Below are 21,975 nucleotides of genomic sequence, written 5' to 3' on the forward strand. Positions count from 1 at the left end.
TCCCACCCTCCTTCAAATCCATAGCTTCTTATTCATTAATTGTTATTGCATGCATATATATGTTTATATATCCATATATATTCCTAAATAGAACCTATTTAGTCCATATTATGTTATTTGTATGTCTGTTCTTAGGGTTGACCATTTGGCACTGGGCAACCTATTGGTATGCTCTTCTCTGGAGAGGGCTGTCTCTCCTACTCCCAACTTTCCTCAGTTGTCTGTATTTTTGGTAGGGTTGAGGCCTTCTAGACTTTTCCTTGTCCACTTTGGCATGTTTGTTGGTTTGTTCAACTCACATTGGGCCAGTCATGTTGGTGAGATTTTATGTGTGTAGCTTCTAACATTAACAGGAGATGAAATCTCGTAGAAAATGCCTTGGTCCCCTGGCTCTTAGAATCTTCCCACTCCCTCTTTTTCGATGTTCCCTGAGCCTTAGATGCTGGAGGGTTTTGCAGATGTCTCCATTAGGACTGAGCTCCGCAACTCTGCATTTTGAATGGTTGTGGTTTTCTGTAGTGGTCTCTGTCTGTTGCAAAGGGAAGTTTCCTTGTTGAGAGGTGAACACTACAGTTATCTGTGGGTATAAGGACAAATGTTTATAGATTGTTGTTAGGGATTATGCTGGTTGAGTAAATTAGTGGTTGTAGATTCTCCACTAATAACCACGACTTCATTAGCATTGAGTAGATAGCTAGGTTTCAGATACCGGGCATGGTGTTCCTTTTGTTGAGCAGGTCTTGATCCAATTAGAGAGCTGTTGGTTACCTCCAAGGTGTGTGCCGCTGCTGCACCTGTAGGGTTACTGTGCCATGCTGGCCATCGATGTGGTTCATAGGTGTTGTAGATGGGTAGGACTGTTGGTTGCCTCCCTCCTTTGGAAGTGTGCAGGGCACCTTCTGGTACCATGAAGCTAGTCCTTAGGGAGGAGGCGTCCAGGTCAGCTCCAACTTGGGAGCCTCTGGGCCCTGTTTCTGAAGTGTGTGCTGTCTTCAGCAAAAGGGACTTACCTTATACTTCTAGGGAGTAAGTAAGGGCAACAGCAAAAGGTTGTATGGGGACATACAACCCTAGACAGTTCTGGCAAACAACTCAAAACAGGGCTTCTCATGTCAGGTATTGGGGGTTTTGTTAGGTGTTCTTTGGCTCTTGGAGGTGGCACCATCAGTCCAGATGATAAAAAGCTGGTTAAAACTATATATGTATATTTATACACTGAATTATGTACGTTGTAGGGTTTTTTTTGTAGATAGTTAATACTATGATTTCTTGTATTACAGTACCAGGTATGAGTTCCCTCCTATGGAGCAGGCCTCAAATCTAAACAGAAATCAGTTTGCAGTCCCTGTAAGAGTCATCTCACTATTACACCAGTGGGTATGTCTTGCCTGAATGGTCATTATTGTAGAATGCAGGGTCCACCACTGGGTAAGACCGTTGGTGACATTTCTCTTCCATCAGCCTGCAGAGCACCACTGGGTACTGTGAGAGCTAGCCAGCAGGGAGGAAGCTTCCAGCTCTGTTCCAACTTGCTTTCTCTATCTTCTGCAACCAAGTATGTCCTGGGGTCTACCGCAGGGTCTTGCTATCTAGTTCTGTGAGCAACCAAGAGCAATGGCAATGGCCTGTATCGTTGGGGGGAGGGGCTCTGGAACCTCCCTGGCCACCAACTCACAGGGAGTTATTCTGTGCTTGGTGCTGGGATGTTTGCTTAATAACCTACAGCTTGTAGATGAACATTATCCACTCTTGTAGGGTGACTCTGTCCAAACTCTTTTAAAAAATTACATTTTTAATTAGCTTACAAAGTAGTGGGTTTCCATGTGGCCTTTTCATGCATTCTTAGCTTTGATTGACCCTTCCCTTCACCTTTTCCTCCTCCCTACCCCTGTATTAACCTTTCTACCCACAAATTCTCCAGCTGTGGACTTTAAGATTACCTATCTATTACGTATTTTCTACTGTCTGATTGCTCTTAAGGCCATTTCCCCTCCCTCTTTTGGGACATTTCTAGCTTCCTGATTTCTACAAACACTCTGACTTAACACACAAACCTACAGATTAAAAACTAGGATCCACATAAAAGACAAATGTGAAGGTATCTGTGTGTCTGAGCCTGGATACCTCAGTGTAATTATCCAGTTGTATCCATTTCCCCTTAAAATGACATCATTCCACTTTCTTGGTAGTGGACTTAGATGCACAAAGGTTTTAAAATTTTGATGAAGTCCAAATATTCTTTCTAATTTTTAGGTAACAGATGCTATTGCTTTTTTTTAATCATCTTAGTTAGGCTTGTGATGAAATACCAGGACCAAGGAAACTTATAAAAGAAAACATTTAACTGGGGGCTTGCTTACAGTTTCAGAGGGTTAGTCCATGACCATCATAGTGGAAGGCGTGGCAGCAGGCAGGCATGGCACTGAGTAGCTAAGAGCTATCCTGACCCACAGGCAGCAGGTAGAGAGAGTGAGTTAGATTGGGCCTGGCATGGGCTTTTGAAACCTCAAAGCCCACCCTCACTGACACACTTCCTCTAACAAGGCCACATGTTCTAATCCTTCCTAAATAGTCTACCTACTGGGAACCAAACATTTAAATATACGAGCCTATGGGGCCCTTCTCATTCAAACCACCACATTGTCTATCTAAGAAACCATGGCCAACTCAGATCATGAACATATACAGCTATGCTTTCTTCTAAGAGTTTTAAAAATATATATAATTTCCAGTTAATTTTTGAAGGTGTAAGATAAGCCCCTGTTCTAGTTAGAATATGAAATGTCCCTCACAGACATACATGATGAAAAGGTGGCCATTGATTTTAGAAGGTGGTGCTGATTTTAGAAGGTGGTGCCTAGCTGACAGTGGTCCTTGGGGGACTGTTTCTTGTCTATGGCACCTTCCTCTTTACTGTCTGTTGTGAGGTTAGTGGACCCTGCCACATCCTTCCATTGCCACGATGCTCTGCCTTACCACAGACCTGGGTGTCACGGAGCAAAGGACAGGGAAGGAGACTTCTGAAACAGTGAACCAAAATGAAACTGTTTGTGAAAGCTATTTGTCATAGCACGAGAAATGTCTGAATCATGTGGCAACAGATTTCTATGTTTTAGGTGAAGCTATTCTGCATATTGCTAACTTGTTGACTTTTTTTATCATAAAATGTTGATAAATTTTGCAAATGCCTTTTCTTCATTAATTGACATGATCATGTAATTTTTTTCCTTTATGCTATTGATACAAACATTTTTCTTTTATTGTTTTGGATATTGAACCATTCTTGCATTTCTGGGGAAATTCCTACTTGTCCATGGTGTCTTTTTTTTTTTTTTTTTTAAGAAAAAAAAAAGATTTATTTATTTATTATGTATACAGTGTTCTGTCTGCACATATCCCTGCAGGCCAGAAGAGGGCACCAGATTTCACTACAGATGGTTGTGAGCCACCATGTGGTTGCTGGGAATTGAACTCAGGACCTTTGGAAGAGCAAGCAGTGCTCTTAACCTCTGAGCCATCTCTCCAGCCCCCCATGGTGTCCTTTTAATATGCTGCTAGATTCCATTTGCTAATAATCTCTTGTGTATCTATATCCACAAGGGATACTGGTCTTTACGTGCAAATTCTTGCTGGTAAGCCAAGACTACCCATAATGCTTTGTGAAGTATTTCCTTCTTTCTATTGTGGAAGAGTTTGAGAATAGGTATTCATTATTCCTAAATATTTTATAAAATTCATATTGATGTTATCTGACATTGTGTTTTCTTCTTTGGAGTGTGTATGCATGTGTGTGTATGCACATGTATGTTTTCTATGTACGTATTCATGTGGGTTTCTACGTATGTTTGCATGTGTGTGATGGCCAAAAGTCAATGCCAGGTGTCTTCTTCAGTTGGTCTTTGCCTTACCTTTTTGGAGACAGGTTCTCTCTGAATCTGGAGCTCACTGACTGAGCTAGCCTGGCTGGCCAATGAACTCAAGGACCTGCCTCTCTCCGCTTCTTCCAGGGCTGGGCTTGCAGATGCATGCTACCCACACTTGACTTTTTGCATTTGTTGCTAGACATCCAGACTTAGGTTTTCATCCTTGCTCATTAGGTACTTTACCAATAGAACTATCTCCACGGGACTTTTGGGAGGTTTTTGATGACTGAATTTCGCTTTTCCATGAGTCAATGCTGGTAGTTTGTTTCTAGGGATGAGTCCATTTCATCTGGGTTATCTCATCTTTTGGTTTATGAGTGTTGAAAGCCTACTCTTACAAAGCTTCTTTGTTGGTTGAGCTGCCTGTAAGGGGCAGTAGGCGAGGCAGTAGCTAGAGAACCATTGTCTTATAATCCCTTTCCTTTCTGAACCGTTGGCGGTAGTGTCCTCACTGTCCCTCTGACTTTGGTAACTTGAGGGCTCTGTCGATTTTTAGTCTACCTGCCTGTTTATCATTTCAAAGGAACAAATTCTGGTTTTCATGTGTTTCTATTGCATTCTGTCCTCTAGTCCACTCCTCATTGCTTAATATGTATTATTTTATTTTTAATTTGCTTTTCTTTTGTTAGTTGTTAAAAAGTAGAAATATAGGTAATTAATTTGAAGTCTGTGTTGTGTTTTAAGGTAGATACTTACGGCTATGAAATTTTCTAATCATGCTTTTTGTGGTATTCGTGAGTTTTCGGAGGTTGTGTTTTCATTTTAATTTGTCTGAAAAGATTTCCTAGTTTTTCTTGTGTGTCTGTTAGTTATTTTACTTTTGCCTGTGCTTTTTACACTCATTTGTGACTTTTCCAGATTTGTTTCTGAAGGAATCTCTAGCTTTATTTCTCTGTGGTCACAAAAGATACTTTTCATGATTGTAGTCATTTTAACTCACTGAATCTCGCTGTGTGGCCTAACTTGTGGTCTTTGATGCAGAATGTCTATGTACCTTGAGAATATGGATTCTGCTGCTCTAGAGGGCAGTGTTCTACAGATGGTCAGATCCAGTTGTTTGTGGTGTTGGTCAATTCTTCTGTTTCCTTTTTGACTTTGTGCCTAATTTTTCTCTCCACTGCTGATAGCAGGCTGATGAGATCTTCAGCTATGGTTGAGGAACTCCCTGTCTCTTTAATTGCATCAATGTTTGCTAATACATTTTCCTGTTCTATGGTTACGTGTGTCTGTATTTGTAACTATCCCCCTTAGTGTGTGGACCCTTTGCCACAGAGTGTTCTTCTGTCTCATCTATTAAATTTCACTTAAAGTCTATGTGTCTACTATCAGTACACCTACTGTCGTTCGTTTTTGTTTCCTGTGGGCATAGAGAACATTTTCCCCAGCTTTTTTTTTTTTTTTTTTTAAACATCAAACCTACTTGTGCACCTAAAGCAAATCTCTGGAAACAATATGTAGTTGGATTGGGATTTTTTTCACTTTATATTTAATTTTTTTTCCTTTTGCTATTCATGTTTTAACAAGGGTTTCATTATTTCTTGTTCACACCTGTGTACCTTTATACTTTGTTTTTATTTGTCTCTCTTTCCTATTTGTCTATTTTTTTCAAATTCTGGTTTCCCTTTTTAAATGTTTTAAAAGTTATTTAACTTTTTAAATTATTTATTTTTATTTTTTATGTGTGTGAATATTTTGTTTGTACACCACATGTGTACAGTGCCTGGAGGGGCCAGAAGAGGGCATCAGATCTCCTTGGAACTGGGGTGACAGATGGTTGTGAGTTGCCATGTGAGAGCTGGGAATCAAACTAGAGTACTCTGGAGGATCGTTGGTGCTCTTAACTGCTGAGCCGTCTCTCTGGCCCCTAAGTTTTTTGTTAGTGGTTAATTAATTACCTTTGTTTAAAATAATCTAGTCAGAGCTGGTATTAGCCGTATTCCATAGCATATGCCCTGCTCTGTTCCAGCATGGCCCGGAATTGCCCTTTATGTTATATTACAATCACGTCTTCACATTGTGTGCCCATTATCAAAGACACATGATCATTATTTTATGTCTGTCTCAGTCATATCAGTTCATTGAGACTGTAATCCATTAGCTATGGGTTCATTTTTTTTAAATCAGTTTTTTCATTTCTTAATTTTCTCTTCATTTTTGAAGGAAAATCTTATTAGCTATGGAATTCTCCGTTTGCTGTTGTTTGCCCCTTTCAGTCTCCTAATCCCCGTCATGGTTTTTAAACAGCAACCGTGTTATGATCTCATTAAGATCCTTTGTGTTTCTTCGCTGCCATTGAAAATTCTTTGTCTGTGTAAAACAGTTGGACTTCAATGCGTCTCAGTGCGTGATGCTTTGCACTTATCCTGCTTTCGTTTCATTGTGTCCCTCGCAAGGGAGACTTGCATCTTCCGTTAAAGTTGGGTGGTTTCTGACCATTACTTCTTCATTTTTTTTTTCTGCCTGCTTTTCTCTCTCCTCTCCCTCTGGAGCTCCCATTATGGGAATGTCCATCATTTGGCTGCCAGCATAGGTCTCTGATTGGTTCGCTTTTGTTTGCTGTTTTCTCTCAGTGCATCTTGGTCTGATTTGATCTCAGCTGCCCTGTCTCCAAGATCACCGATTTTCTCTCCCACCCTATTGACTATGCTGTTGAATTTCTTTGACAAGATTTTTTTGTTTTTCGTATTTGCTATTGTTGTCTCTGTCCAGAGTTCCTGTTTGATTTCTTTGTATAATTTTGTTGAGGTAAGTTCTCACTAACCACACTGGTCTTGCTCAAACCTGTGATCCTCCTGCTTCAGCCTCTAGTGCTGGGATTGTCGCTGCACACCACCACAGCCAGCTCCATTTTGTAATTTCTATGTCATCAGTGATGTTCTTTGGTCCAGAGTCACCATTCTTGTTTCCTGTCTTTGTGTCCTATTTTCCTTCAGTTCTTCAAACATATGTCAGACGGTTGACTTAATCCTTCATCTCCCAAGTCTAGTATTTGTCCTTTTTCTTGTTCAAATTTTAAAATTTATTCTTTCCCATGAACTGCCTATACCGTGTTCCTTCTTAACATAACTTATAATTTGGAATTGAAACTAGATATTATTATGAATATTTGAATATTATTTATGATGCGCTAGCTGTGGAAGACATGTTCTCCTCCTTGCCCGGAGCCTGCTGCCATTGCTTGAGATGAGTGGCAGTGTTTGGATGGTTAGTTGCTTTTAGAAATATTTTTATGGAGACTGTGCTGTTTATTGTGTGTAGACTGGAGACTCTAAATACCCAGAGTCAAAAGAGAGTGGGGAAAGCCTGGTCTTTGCAGCTGGCTCAGTGTGCTGGCATGCCTTCAGCATTTACTCAGGCTTCTGCAACTCTGCTAAGTCTGATTTCTTGCCTGCATGGCTGTTGAGACTCAGTCAGAGCTGAGAGTTCAGGGCTTTCTCACCCTAACTTCCTGCCTGCTTGGCTGTTGAGACTCAGTAAGAGCTGAGAGTTTAGGGGTTCCCTCGCTACCCCCTCCCCGCCCCCGCCTATGCCTAACGCTCATGCACAGTCTTGGAAATTCCTTGCTGTAGATGAGTGTCTTTCCAAGCCATTATTCTTGGAAGTATTTCAGCCCTGATCCTAAACTCCCAGGGTCTGGGGAAGACATTTTATTGTTGTTTTTAAAGTCTTTGCCCTGGCAGGTGGAGGTAGTTGGCTTTAACGATTTTGAGATTGGTCACTATAGAGTTGTTTCTGTGAGTGAGTGTTCAGAGCTAGAGATGTAAGTCATGCAGGGAACACACACACACACACACACACATACACACACGTGTCAAAACTTTTTGAGACAAGGTCCGTCTGCTGTTCACAGATCAGGAACCTATGTCAGAGACTCAGGCAGCCATTATCAAGACTGCCATGGAGAAAGGAGACCATGACAGTGATGCTGTACAGCTCACCCTCCTTTGCAATAGTGTGGCGATCTCATGTTCCAACCAACTAGAGGGGATCTCTGACAATTCCTGGCCCCAGGAACCAATAGTTTGGATGAGAATGTAGGTTCCCTTGGTGATTTTTGCAATCTCCCTCCCCCACACTCCCATGCTGGGGACTGAACCCAGGACCTTGCATTTGCTAAGGAAACACTCTATTATGGAGCCGTAGATGGGAATGCATTCCTGAATGTTAAGCACTCCTCCATTAACCCTATAATCATTGGGAAACACTGTGATTGTGGCCTGCAGGAGCCTGAAGGGTTTGTTTTGGTGAGTTCTGGGTTGGCTATACTTGGGTAGGAATCAGGTAAGACAGATTGTATAGCTGTCCTTTGTCATGACAAAAGGCCTGAGGTAACAACTTCAGAGGAGGGGGCGTCTATTTTGGCTCACAAAAGCAATTTTGTCCACCATAGGAGGAAGACATAGCAGAATGGCTGAGCCTGGGTGCTTGGGAGCTTCTGGCAATCACTTGTCATATCCGAATGGATTAGGACGCAAAGCCTGGAATTAGAGAAGGGCATAGTCAAAAGGCCCACCCCAGTCCCCTGTTTCCACCAATCAGGTCCAACAGCCTAAGCCTCACAACCTTCGAAACAGTGTCAGAATCTGGTAACCGAGCTTCCAAACCATGAGCCCATGCCGTCCTACTTATTAGATGTAGGTGATCATGTGACAACAGATAATGGAGAGCCCTGCATGTTGGGATTTTGTTGTTGAGATGGAGTAGATGGGGAGCAGGAGGCAGCCCAACTTAGAGGTGAGAGTGTGGAAGCTGATCAGAGTTTCCTGGCGTTTCTTGTCTTGAGGACTTTGGGCAGAATGTCTTCACTTTCTCTTCTGGGCTCACGGCTCCTGCCGCACAGTGGGCTGCTGTGAGGAGGGAAGGAGAAGATACCCAACCTCATGCCTGGAGCACAGCAAGGGGCCAGATGTGTGGATGGTATGAGCAGCCTCCTGGTTGCCAAGGCTACAGTGCAGGACCAGAGTGGGAAGAGGTCAGGTTCGGTTTAAGTTAAGTGGGTCTGGATTGGTGATTGAAGCAGGCAGATGGCTTTTGCACCGGCTTTCTGTAGCCCATGTGGGTTCCTAAGTGTGAGATCGACTCAAGGCAGAGGCAGCAAAGTGGAGCAAGGAGTCAAGATACCTAGAGGTCTTACTGACTGCCTTCATGTTCCATTTTACAGCCATCTACAACTTCCAAGGCAGTGGAGCCCAGCATCTCACTCTACAGATTGGCGATGTGGTACGAATACAGGAGACCTGCGGAGGTGAGTCATTATTGCTTATGTACCTCTCACATGTTGGTTCCTTCACTGTAGGAACCCAGGCACTTACAGTACTCTCTCTAAACATGCCCTTGCATAACATGTTTAAACACATCTTGCTAATTTAGTGCAGTCAGCCCTTTGTGCCCATGGGTTCTGCATCCATGTGTTCAACCAACAACAGACAGACAATATTGCATCTGCAAAATGTATATTCAGTTCTTGTTGTTACTCCATAAACAATACAACACTATGATTATTTATATGACATTGCCACACATTAGGTATTAGAAATGCATAGAGATGATTTAAAATATGTGAGGACCTCCATATGGTCTACATAGATATAGTACCACTTTATATAAGGGGCTTAAGCCTCTGTGGGCTTTGGTGCAGCAATCCTGGAGCCAATCTCTCCACTATTTTGAGAAATGACTGCAATTAGAGTTTACTGAACAAAAAAAAGTGCTTTATTATTTTAGGAATGTTAGTTTCGTAACAAAGACCTAACCGGCTGACTTGATGGTTGCTATGCTCTGCATTGCCACAGTCAGGGGACTATGGGATTTTGGGCCTGTGGATCTTTCTAGATGTAGTTCTTTATTAATATATACACTATTGTAAAGAAAAATAAGCATCATCAAGATGCAGGAGGGTGCTGTAAATTATCCTCCTGACTCCAAGACAGAGGCTGTGCCATACAGAAGTGTTATGTAAATGCAGCTCCCCATGGAACCAGGGCCCAAACTGGGGCTGTGTGTGGGTAAAGTGGCAGCTCTTTCCTCCTGCAAAGCCATGAAGCTAAAAGTGTATGTTGAGTTCGGTTCACCCACGACGGTGGTGAGAGGGGTACATATTAATACTTCCTCAAACACTAATGGCCTTAGATTAACGAGACAGGCAACTGAAAATTATCATCTGTGTTACTGACACACTTGTTACCGTGGGTAGGACCAGTGTATAATAACTTAATGAGTTTGTTAATGTGGCACTGATGTTGAGCAGACCCTCCCATCCCACACGCCCAAGCTGAACTTCCAGAGTTCTCCCTTGCCAGGCCAGCCTATGACTCCTCCTGCACAGCAGATACAGTGTATAAGGAATATATGTTTCCTGTGGCTGGCAGGACAAAGGAGGAAGAGGAGACTGGCCTGAAGTACAGCTGTGCCATCTCCCAGTGACTCCATCAGATGAGGCCCTGGAAAGGAGTACAGGGTGGTAGGGACAGGTGTGCTGTAGGGTAGGCCTCTGCTGGGACACAGCAGCCAAGAACCATCTTGTCATTTCCACAGACCAGACACTGCCCTCCATCCTGGAGAACACAGAATCCTACTCAGGCCTCACATCAACCCACTACATAGACGAGTCCTCTGTGGTGCTGGGTGAGCTACATGAGGCTTCTGGGGCAGTGGAGCCTCAGCTCTCTGCAGATTTGTGCAGAGGTGCTTGTGCATGTATGCACCACAACATGACATTCATACAGACACCTATAACCTCCCAACAAAGATATACATATACAAATATACAGCTATGCACAGAAAAGCACACACAAAATCATACATAAACATGTATACATAAAAACAGGTGCAAACCAAAAAAACAAGCAAATGGAAAACTTTTCTTTGAGGAGAGTAATTTAGTATTTTGTATTTCAAAGCAGCTTTTAAAGGAATCACTGGAGAGAAATGAGACCTGCTTGCATGTGTTGTGTGCTTTGGTAGTATTCTTTCTTTGGTTACAACTAATAGGATACCATACACTGTTCAGTGCCCAGGACCAGGAAGCACCTCGGCGTTGGCTTTTTAAAGATTTTGAACACAGAGGATGAGCGTGGTTCAGGAAGTGGGTGGGGGAATGGTGAGGAGTGGGTAGGTGAGGGGATACCTTCCTGGAGACTCAAGCCTGTTATTCTAAATTTACCACCCCTTCCCATTGTTACTTATTAAGTGGAGCTGTTTAACATGCGAGAGAAGCCACGAGGCACAACAAAACCCACTATGAGAGTTTATTAAGGGAAGGGAATGAAAGGGGTGGGAATGACCGTGAAGGAAGAGAGGGAAGGTGGAACCTGCTTTTATAGGTCCCCCCTGCACATGCACGTATGGGCTTACGTAGCTACGTCATGCATGCCCATAGATTACATGACTCACGGATTACTAGATGTAAGGCCCTAGGATGACTAAGCATCTTGCCTGGCTACTGGACAGCACATTCAGGGTCATGTAGCTGGGGGAGTGGCTAGGAATTCTAACATTCCAGACTCTTTGTTCTTATATAAAAAAAAAAAAATGGTGGGTGAACGGGAATGGAGGTGCCATGTCTCCCGAAACTGCTTCCAGCTGACTTGGTGGGTGTTGATGAACTTTTGGGGATAGGGAAGGGGGCTTTTGAGACAGCCAGACATCCTGAGGTAGTGGATTGTCCTCTGCTGCTTTGGGAATTGTCCATCACCTTCTGCTGCTTCAGGCTCCGTGGAACTGTTTGTCACCACTTGGATCTAACTGTTTGGGTCTGACAAGCTGAAGTGGGTCTGACCTGTCCAGGTGGATTCAAGTTGGCTCTGGAGCTTGGAAGAATTTTTCAACATATTAAGAAGCAGCCACAGGGAATTTAAAATCTTGAGCTGGTAGCCATGATATTATAATGTTTAGTACTCTGCTATCAGAATTTTATTGGTTAGTGTTAGATAGATAGATAGATAGATAGATAGAGAGAGAGAGAGAGAGAGAGAGAGAGAGAGAGAAAGAGAGAGAGAGGAAGAGAGAGAGAGAGAAATCTGGAACATGTTTTTAATTTTTTAATTATTATTATCAATTAGGCTTTTTATCTTCACCTGAGACAAATCTTAAGGTACCTGTTTTCTTTATTATTGTAGCATCCAGGAGACACAGATGATCAGTTACTGAGGGCATTTAACAGTAATAGATTGTTATAGTAAAGTCTTTTTTTTTTTTTTTCAGAGTCCAGATCCTTTTGAGTCTGGGGGTGTAAATACCTCTGGATTGTTACTGTTCTTTACCACCTAGGTATATTTGATGGTCCTTGGCCTCCGGCTCTATAGTAGTCCTGTAACAATTAGCTGAGCAATTAATTCAAAATTTGAATGTGTTATTAGAGACACAGAGGGAAACTGATGCCTTGAGATCAAGGACTGAAAAATGAGAGGTTCCTGAAGGGATAGTGGACAGGAGAGTATAAGGGTTAGGCACTATAGGATGAAGGGGGAACCACTGCAGAGTTAATGAGCTGGAGGTCTTGAACCAGGGGTTAGGTTCCATTAGACTTTTTAACTGCAAGTATGGAGATGTTAAAAGGAGAAGAGGTTGGGCAGATCAGCTTTTTTTCTGAGAAGATCAGAAATGATAGGCTTAAGACCCCTAAGGCTCTGGAGTGAGAGAGGGTACTGAACTTGGGTAATGTACCTGGTAGGGTCCTACAACTGGATAATAATGTGGGGATGGTGCCTAGCAATAGAAAAGTTCTGGGTGTCCCAGACTTTGGGGTCCACCTGAGAGGCTGGCAAGGGAAATGGAATGTTAGAGCTAGTAGGCTGAATGGCTAGGAGGAGGAGAGGAGTTGCTGATGAGTTTGGGGTAAGGTAAATGGGGGGAGCAAATGAAATAAAAGTTCCTACCTTAGCTAGAAAATCTCTTCTAGCACAGGGCAGGTTGATACCACTAAAAATGTGTGGGTGAGATGGATACCCCTGAAAATACAATTAAGTGGTGGGGTCTGGTGAGGTAGGTAAAGCCTATCCCAACAATAGGAAGGTGAAAAGGAGAGGTGGGACCCCAAAACTACCTTAGAGCTAAGTAAGTGGCTCTGGTGTCCAAAAGGAAGGAAATGGATCACCCCGACACTGTAATGGCTACTCTAGGTTCCCCATGAGAGATGACTGTGGTCAGGCCAGGAACCAAGCACCTTCAGTCATCCATCTCCAAAGATCAACTGGCAGGTGATCTTTGTTTGATGTCCCCATGCCACGAGGTGCATGGAGGCAGTCAGCTGACCAGTGTCCCTCTTGGTGGCACTTTGGACAAGGCCCAGATGGTGGCCCAGATGGGGCAGGGTAGGCACAAGCCCAGTGGCCTTCTCTACCACATTTAAAACAGGGGCCTGGAGGCCTTTGGGTGACTGTGCCAGCATTTGGCAGTTCTATTTACAGGCTTTCTCATCTCTCCCACAGTACACCTAAAATGCCACCACTAAGACTTCTGCCTGTAGGGTCAGAATCCCTCTCTTCAGACACTTGAGTTTAGCCCTAATATTGGGGAAGCTCTGGGAGACAAAGTGGGTCATAAGGAGCTGTCTGCCCTCTGGGCTCTCAGGATCCAGACTAGTATATTGTAAGAGAGCCTTTGTAAGCCATTCTAAAAATTGAGATGGATTTTCTTCCTTATCTTGAATTATGTTTTTAAGCTTTTTATAGTTTACTGGTTTGAGGGCAGTGTTACTAAGACCTATCAGGAGGCAAGTTGAAAACCGATCCCTAGGTAGAGAGCCACCTGGGGTATTATAATCCCACTATGGGTCCTGATCAGGAACTGCCTCGGCCCCAGGTGGATGGGCAGCATTAGTTTGATGAACCTCATCTGCATGTATCCTAGCCTGCTCCCAAACTCGTCTGTGCTCCTCAGAAGTTATTAGCAAGGATTATGTATATATCATGAAAGGTGAGGATATAAGATTGGGTATTATATTGGAATTGTTTAATAAAGGAAGCAGAATTAGAGATATAAGAGCCCAGTTTTTTTTTCTATCTGAGAAAGTTCTGCGAGAGAGAAAGAGACATGAACTTTAATGAGTCCATCCACGCCAGCTACCTCTCGAAAAGGGAGAATGGTTGCCAGGTTGACATGGCCGGAGTCAGAGGTTCCTCAGGTTCAGGTTGCACAGCTAGGAGTATGTGGGCAGGAGAGAGGAATCAAGAAGGGAGGATTTAGAGCTGAGGTAAAGAAAAAAAAAAAAAAAGCTTGGATGTAAGGTAACTCTTTCCATTTGCTTGTTCACTAGCAGAAGGGTAATAATCCCGTAAGTAAAATATTGGTCCAGGGAACCATTAGGTAGCCATTTTTTATTGTTATCTAAGGGATATTTGGGCCATTTTTTAGTGCACAAGCAGACAAGCTTAGAGTTCTTTAAGTAAGGTATTAAACTGAGAGGCTTAAGAGTTTCTAGAAGACATTCTAGAGGAGAGGTGGGACTAATAGGGTCAGAAGCTTTGTTTCCCATGGCTGTAGCAGAGAGAAAACAAAATAAAACAAAACAAAAAACAAACGTGATCCAAGACTGCAATCTCAGGTCCCCAAGGTCAAGGGAGAATCGCAATTGGCACAAGTCATTCAGTGCTTCAGCAAGCGAGAGAATGAGGGCCAGGGCATATGGAGCCCAAGGACCAGGGTCCAACAGTGAGAGTAATATCTCAGACTTCAGTCATGGTGAAATGGCTAAAGATTTAAGCCTTCAATGGGGACCGACCATAGCCAATGAAGGCTGTTGACAGGGGTTGCCCCAGTCCCCAGGACACCAGAAGGATACTGGACATCTACGGTCATTCCCATGGGTCCAGAGACCTGCTTACACTGGCTGGTAAAAGGAAAACTCCCCAGTTGAAGCAGCTTGTGCTGTGTGAAGCATTCGAGCAGCTGGGCAAATGGAAAAGTGGGCAGTTGTAGGTAGAACAAACCTTGGTAGAGTCCCAGGCACAGGGCGCCAGGAACGCCTGCTTCATCTTGGCACCAATGTTATTTATTAAGGGCACTATTTAACATGCGAGCAAAGCCACGAGGCACAACAAAACCCACTATAAGAATTTAGTAAGGGAAGGAAATAGAAGGGGTGTGCATAGGCCTATGGAATGACCGTGAAGGAAGAGAGGGAAGGAATAAGTGGAACCCGCTTTTATAGGTCCCCCCCCGACATGCGCATATGGGTTTATGTAGTGTGCATAGATTCTAGTGTGCATGGGCATAGATTACGTGATGATGCACTGCACAGATTACATAGGACATAAGGCCCCAGGATGACTAAGCATCTTGCCTGGCTACTGGGCAGCGCATGCAGGGTCATGCAGCTGGGGGAGTGGCTAGGAATTCTAACACCCACAGTACAACGCTTTCTAAGCACAGCCCTATGTTTCACATGTCTAATTCTACCCGCGGTAGAAAAACTTATGTTTGTAACCTTCTCATCAGTTTTAATTACTTACTATAAGATATCTATTTAGACCAAACAATATTTTCAAGCTATCCTAAGAGGTTAACAATTATTAACTTGGGGAGGGTGAAATATGAGTGACAATTATTTCATACTTTGTGCTTTCTGATAGTTTTTAAAGCACTGGAATCAGAACAGTGCTTCCTGCCTCTACCAGCTAAGAGGTCTTGGCTCAGTGGCTTTAGGTGCCTCACCTGAAGGGTTATGATCACACTGCTCCTGGACTTGTCTGAATCAAAAAGGGGGGATGAGAAAAGCAGTTTAGCCCCATGCTTGACTCAAGGCCAGCATTTTGTGTTCCTTTCTTCACCCAATAGAGCTGCAAGAGGACCAGCATGTGTACCTGTCTATGTAATATGGGCCCTGGTCACTTGGAAGGAAGCTGAATCTTTCATGCCTAGAATGGATGAGGCTAGGCCCTTTGCTCAACATCATGCTTTAGCTGGATTTGTCTGCTTGGAGTTCACGTGAGGGTGAAGGACTCTGAAGCCTTATACCAATAGTATGAAGGAGGTGGAACTTAACCATGGTGTTAGAGATAAGACCTTTGGAAAGTAAAATCATTAGGGTGGAGGCCTCACAAGTAAATTCTGGAAGCTTTATAGTTGTGCCCAGATCGTGACCCCCAGAGAGACCACCAAAGATGAGCAAGCTGGAACGCAAAAGCAAGGTTTAATTCTGGATATCCAAAAGCAATACAAGCCTAGGCAGGGACTTTGTCCAATACATCCAACGCAGTGGAGGCTGGAGGAAGTGCCCACCTATCTGCAAGCTCAGTTTTTAAAGGGAAAAATCACAAGGTTACATCATTTAGGGGTGCTAGTACGGGTACAATTCTGATTGGCTTGCTTCTAGGGGCTTTCTAGAAATCATAGCTTAATCTTACTTCTAAGGGTGTGGTTGCCTGCCACCATTTCTCATTGGCTGCCTTCAGGTGGGGACACTTTTATGGTCAGTTACCCTGGAAACCAGGGTTGGAACATGCTATAGTCCGGCAGTCATTACCTCATGACTACCTTGTGACTCTGTACTTTTACACTTCCTGGTTTCTGGAATCTGGACTGACTTGTTTCAGTAACTAATGGCCTATTCCTAGAAGGAGAAATCTTAGGCCTTAGTTTTTGGGTGAAAGCATTTTGGTCTTATTTCTAAGATGGCTCATTTTGGCCTCACATTGCCCCCTTCTCATGTGCCTAATGGAACCCAATCATGGGTTTGGGCAGTTAGCTTGTAAGTATCCCTCTCTAATAATGGCCGTGTATAGTTAGCCATCTTGTCTCTATGCCAGGGAGGTTTTCTTTTGACCCAGCATCTCAGCCTTTTCTGAACAGGAAACATGGGATGACGTATTCTTTTCTGGAACTGCTTCAAGCTGGCATTGGGGCGCTGTTGTCAGGGCCCCCAAAAGGCTGAAAAGCTAGTCAAGGACTGGGCAAGGGGGCAATTGTCAGAAGTGTGTGGCTCTCTGGCCCTGTAGAGACAAGGAACAATCACGTTGTCTGGGCTGGTCCACATCAGCTTTTAGTAAGTCCGGAGTTCACAGTCGTCTGGAGCAGTGTAGTCAGCAACTGAAACTTGAGGTGACTGCCAGGCAAGTGGAAATCTGTTGAGACAAATTTAAACTAGGAACAGAAGTTAAAATTTATAAACTTATTTGGAACCCTTAGGTCCATACCCTTAGTAATGGGAAAAGCAGTAGTCCCAAGACCAGGAGAGAGGAAAAATACCATCTTTAGGAATACTTATCTGGGGTCCTTTTGACCTCTGTGAAGTGGGTCTAGGTTTTTATGACTCTTTTGATTCTTTGAGGCCTACTTACAAAATAACATGAAAGTTTCAGATACATTAGTATTACCAATCTGTACTGAAATCCATATTGTAGACAAAGCAGGTAATGGGTATCTACAAAACAGCAGAAGTGGACTCATACCTTTGAGTCCCAACAAGAACTACAGATTTGGGTTAAAAGCTTGTGCATTTTCCTTCTGTCCAGAAAGCCAAGTATACATTGGCCAGAGATTTTTGACCTGATGAGAAGCACTTTTAGGTTTACATTTAGATATATTTAGATGACATCTAAATATATCCAAAATGTTGAGCTTGTGACTGAACAATAAGTAGTCATTGTTCTACCAGCTCATCAGGGCTCCTAAATGTTAAGCTCTGAACCATAGAACAGGAGAGTAATCTGAAACATATCTCATTTTAGACTCATATCTGAACCTTCATGACTTACTTAAACTTTTATATCTTAGAACATTTTCCCTAAAAGTGAGCTAACAAACTAGCTATGGCCTTGCAGAAGGATCTGGTTGTCTGATGCTGCCATGCTGACAAAGTTAGAGCTAGCCTAGCCATCAGTACTATCAGAAATCTGAGAAGGATAAACTATATCTGAGTGCAGACCAAGAAGCTTTCAATCCTATAAATTACAGGGACCAATCCCTTCCCAGGTCTCCATAGCGTTGGAGACACCAGTTGGAACAGCATCAATCTTCTTTCACCATCCGGCCCTGTTTCCTGACTTCAGCACCAGCAGCTCCGTCACAAGCTTTCCATCAGCTCCTTCACCAGGCTCTAATGTGACCATCTCCATCAGGCTGAGGGATGCTTCAGAAGAGACAGTGTTGAACTGTCCAGTCAACTTGATGTCCACATCTACCTGGCCAACCCTGGTGACACCATCTTTGATGTGGTAAAGAAGACACTCAGACATTAAGGGGTCCTCATTCAGATTTACCAGATGGAGAGTCTCTCTCTCTCTCTCTCTCTCTCTCTCTCTCTCTCTCTCTCTCTTTCTCTCTCTCTCTCTCTCTTTTTGGAGAGAAGACACCAACAGTACCACCATCCTCTCAGACAGCCACACCCATCTCAGCCAGCAATGTTTTTTTTTTCTCCATTCTCAGGGCTTCTGTCTTACATAGCTTCTCCTCCCAAGTCCCATTCAGCTCGGCAATAATCTTCTCTGTCTCCTGCAGCCTCTCCATGGCCTCCTCAGACCCAATCTGGGGCTCAGCACTTGGGGAGAAGGAAGACTCCAGCTCCCCATTGTGTGGAGGAGGAGACAAAGGTGAAGCTGGGGTGGGAGGAGATGATGCAGCCGACAGAGCACCTCCAGGACTGCTCTCTTTTACCTTTAGACCTCCTAGAGCAGAGGCTGAGAGTCCCTGAGCCATCAGCAGCTCCCGCAAATGCGCCACCTCCTTCTGCAGCTCTCGGGTAAGCCAGGCATTGAGGCATCTTGCCCTGTGGTCAGTGTAGCCATAATCCAGGCAGAGACATTGTGGTGCCTCGTACGTAATCTTCTCTGGAGACCTTGGGTCACTGCTAGGATCTGAAAGCCTGTCTGATATAATAAGCTTTTGGATCAACATTTAAATGCCATATTCTGCAGATTTCTGAAGTATGAGGGCTGTCTAGGTATCTGAATAGACAAACTTTGTTTCTAATTACTGGTTTTAAGCTCAACTCTGAAAACATATGCAAGAGACTGAGTAAATGAGTAAACTTATCCCTGTAATATTATATCAGTACTTACTTTTCCTGACTACAATTAAAAAAACTTGATTACTTATGACTATTTATGTTCTCTAACAGCCTACAATAAGTAGCCTAAAAACAATACTTTTAAGTTGAAGCTCTTCTAGCATCAAATACAGGTTCAGTAAAGAAACCAAAACAAAATATCAATATAAAACATATATATGCATCAGTTTATCCAAATAACTTAAGCTTAACAAACTTAGCAAATACAAGGAGGCTAGACAACATTCTTAAGCCTGAACATACCTTGGGTAAGGAGAAACATTTTTTTTAAGTCATTGGTTTTTAACTATAAAAACTGTTCTTAAAAGATTAAAATCTCTCAAATGTCTTTTGTAATATCAATAATAAAGTGTTTTTTTTTTTTTTTTACTTTAAGGGAGAGAAAACATGGCATCATCATAATCTGTATAAAGTAAAACCAAGCTCCAGAGTACAAACAATCTCCAAGTTCTATATCTGGGATTTACTTATAATCCTTTTGGTTCTTTTACTTAGCGGCTTGGACCCTACCTTTTTTTTTATTATTATTGATATTACAAAAGACATTTGAGAGATTTTAATCTTTTAAGAACAGTTTTTATAGTTAAAAACCAATGACTTAAAAAAAATGTTTCTCCTTACCCAAGGTATGTTCAGGCTTAAGAATGTTGTCTAGCCTCCTTGTATTTGCTAAGTTTGTTAAGCTTAAGTTATTTGGATAAATTGATGCATATATATGTTTTATATTGATATTTTGTTTTGACCTTTTTTCTTTGACCCTACCTTTGGCAGCACATATGTAGCCTGCCTGCTCTATTTTATTATGGCTGGTGCTTCCGGTGATTATCACCTGGCACTAGCATTTTTTAAAACTGCTAAGGTCCACCACTGCAACTAGACTCTTTTTGGAACTCTAGTCCTGCCATACATTTGCAAACCTCAGCTGTTTCCTATGATTCCTTTATGTTACAAAGTTTAGCTGCCAGAGCAAGGTATATTCCTGTGTATAAAAGCATTGATGTGCAGCTTTAATATTTATCAAATACCTTATTTATTAAACATATGTTGCCATCTATTTAAATTTTCTAGAAACTTGCTGTTGAACACTTGGTAAAGACATAAGTACTTAGGTGTTAACCTGAGTAGATCTTTGTAACCTCAGTAAAAGATGGCTGCCAGCCACATGGCTGCCCATGAGGTCACCAGCCAAGATGGAGGGAGCCACGTGGTTGCTGTTTAAAGCTTGTTTTACTAAACAATAATTACTTGCACACATACACACAGTTGGATCCAAGTTACACACATATGTACAGTTAAAGCTTGCTTACATTTTCAAGTCACATACCTGTATACATACACACATAAGCAGTTTACAGAATCATTAGCCATTCTTAAGATGAAAACCAACCAGAATTAACTTTTAAATTTAGTATTTGCAGGTATAAGAAACCATAACAAACAGTTTACATCACATTCCCTCTGACTTTCTACAACCTTCCATGTACCCTCAGTCCATTCCTTTGATCCTTCAGACATTTACTCTAGACAAATTCTGCTTTTTCTTTTCTTTTAAAACAGAAACTCTTACCAAAGTCTTTCTTGTGATTTCCCTCAGCAATCTAGAATATATTGTAAAGTTACAATATTTTAAACAAGAACAGAAATACATGCATATACCATAACAAGAATAACTCTCAATTTGCAACCGCACTGTACCACAGACAAGAAACTGTTGGTTAGCCTCATATAGGCAGTGACATTCCATTCTTGGAGTCAGATTTTAATCAGGTTTTAGCCCCAGGGCAGGTCTTGGGAGCCCCACCCAACAGCATGGAAGAGGAAGAGGACAGGGAAAGCAAGCACCATGGGGACAAAAGATTGCTATTAACCTCAGATTTTCAAGAACACGAGAATGGCAGACTGAAAGTGACTCCATGCCCTGGCTGGGCCCACAGACTTGTAGGCCACTCCTCAACTGTGACCCTGGAGGGGCAGTTAGTTCTCCACCAGCCCCCACACTGAGCTCCTTGAGGCTCCTGCTGGCTCCTGCCAGCTCTGCCCTGTGCCCACACAGGAGCCCAGCCAGAACCTGCCGGCCATATTTGTGGCCCCACGGTGCTCACAGCCCGCCCTAGCACACAACCATGCCTAGTTCCCATGCAGCCAAGCCTGTACTCCACAGCTTTTTGAGCGAGCTGGGGCCCCGAACCTGCTGCATCTAGGCCCCATGATGCTCACGGGCCACCTAGCCTGTGCCAGTTCAACCACCAAAGGGGCCTCCATCCCTTCTGCTGGCAATCCGGCCCACAAGTCCCAACGCATACACAAGCTCAGGCATAAAACACTCACACATGTGGCCACAGTTCTCACACATTTATACATTTATATAGGTATAACAAATCACACTGACGAACAAGATAGGCAGACAAAAAGGAAGAACAAGGGCCCTACAGATGGTCCAGGCAGACAAGAGTCCGGAGAGGGAGCCTCAATTATGCCAAAGACTGTACGGATGGGACAGGGACAATTCAACAGAGTCTCCTGATCCCCAGAGTTCACAAAACAGATGGACTCCTCACAGGCGTCTAAACAGATGGACCCCTCACAGGTGTCCAAACAGATGGACCTCTCACGGGCGTCCTATGATGGGGGGACCTGTGGGGATCCCACGTCCTGATGAGGGGTTGGGACATCTCCCAACTCCTCCAGGGTCACCTTACAGGCGGGTCCGCCAAGGTGAGAGCCTGTCAGATTCAACTGCCGCCGGCTTCGGATAAGAAAATGAAAGTAAAAGGAAAGCAAAGACAAGAAAATGGAGTGCTCTTACTGATCAGTGCAGATGGACCTCCGGAGCTCTTAGGGGTCCCGGCGGGGGTCCTCTGGGGATCCTGGACGAGCCCCCAAATGTTGTGCCCAGATTGTGACCCCCAGAGAGACCACCAAAGATGAGCAAGCCGGAATGCAAAAGCAAGGTTTAATTCTGGATATCCAATATCCAATATCAAATTAGCAAGTGGGAGAAAGACCACACAGATATAGAGAAACATAGAAGCTGATGTGACAAGCCAA

General features: G+C 43.2%; 1 protein-coding gene across 1 annotated transcript in view; it reads left to right on the forward strand.

The window, feature by feature from the left end:
- LOC131916435 (dedicator of cytokinesis protein 2) overlaps positions 1 to 21,975 on the forward strand; it is a 203,981-nt gene that overhangs the window by 17,664 nt on the left and 164,342 nt on the right. Inside the window, exon 2 of the mRNA XM_059269778.1 lies at positions 9,085 to 9,168. Coding sequence (XP_059125761.1) covers positions 9,085 to 9,168 — 84 coding nt within the window. The remainder of the gene's footprint in view (positions 1 to 9,084; positions 9,169 to 21,975) is intronic.

Source organism: Peromyscus eremicus, chromosome 8a (genome assembly GCF_949786415.1).
Source record: "Peromyscus eremicus chromosome 8a, PerEre_H2_v1, whole genome shotgun sequence".
Taxonomy (NCBI): domain Eukaryota; kingdom Metazoa; phylum Chordata; class Mammalia; order Rodentia; family Cricetidae; genus Peromyscus; species Peromyscus eremicus.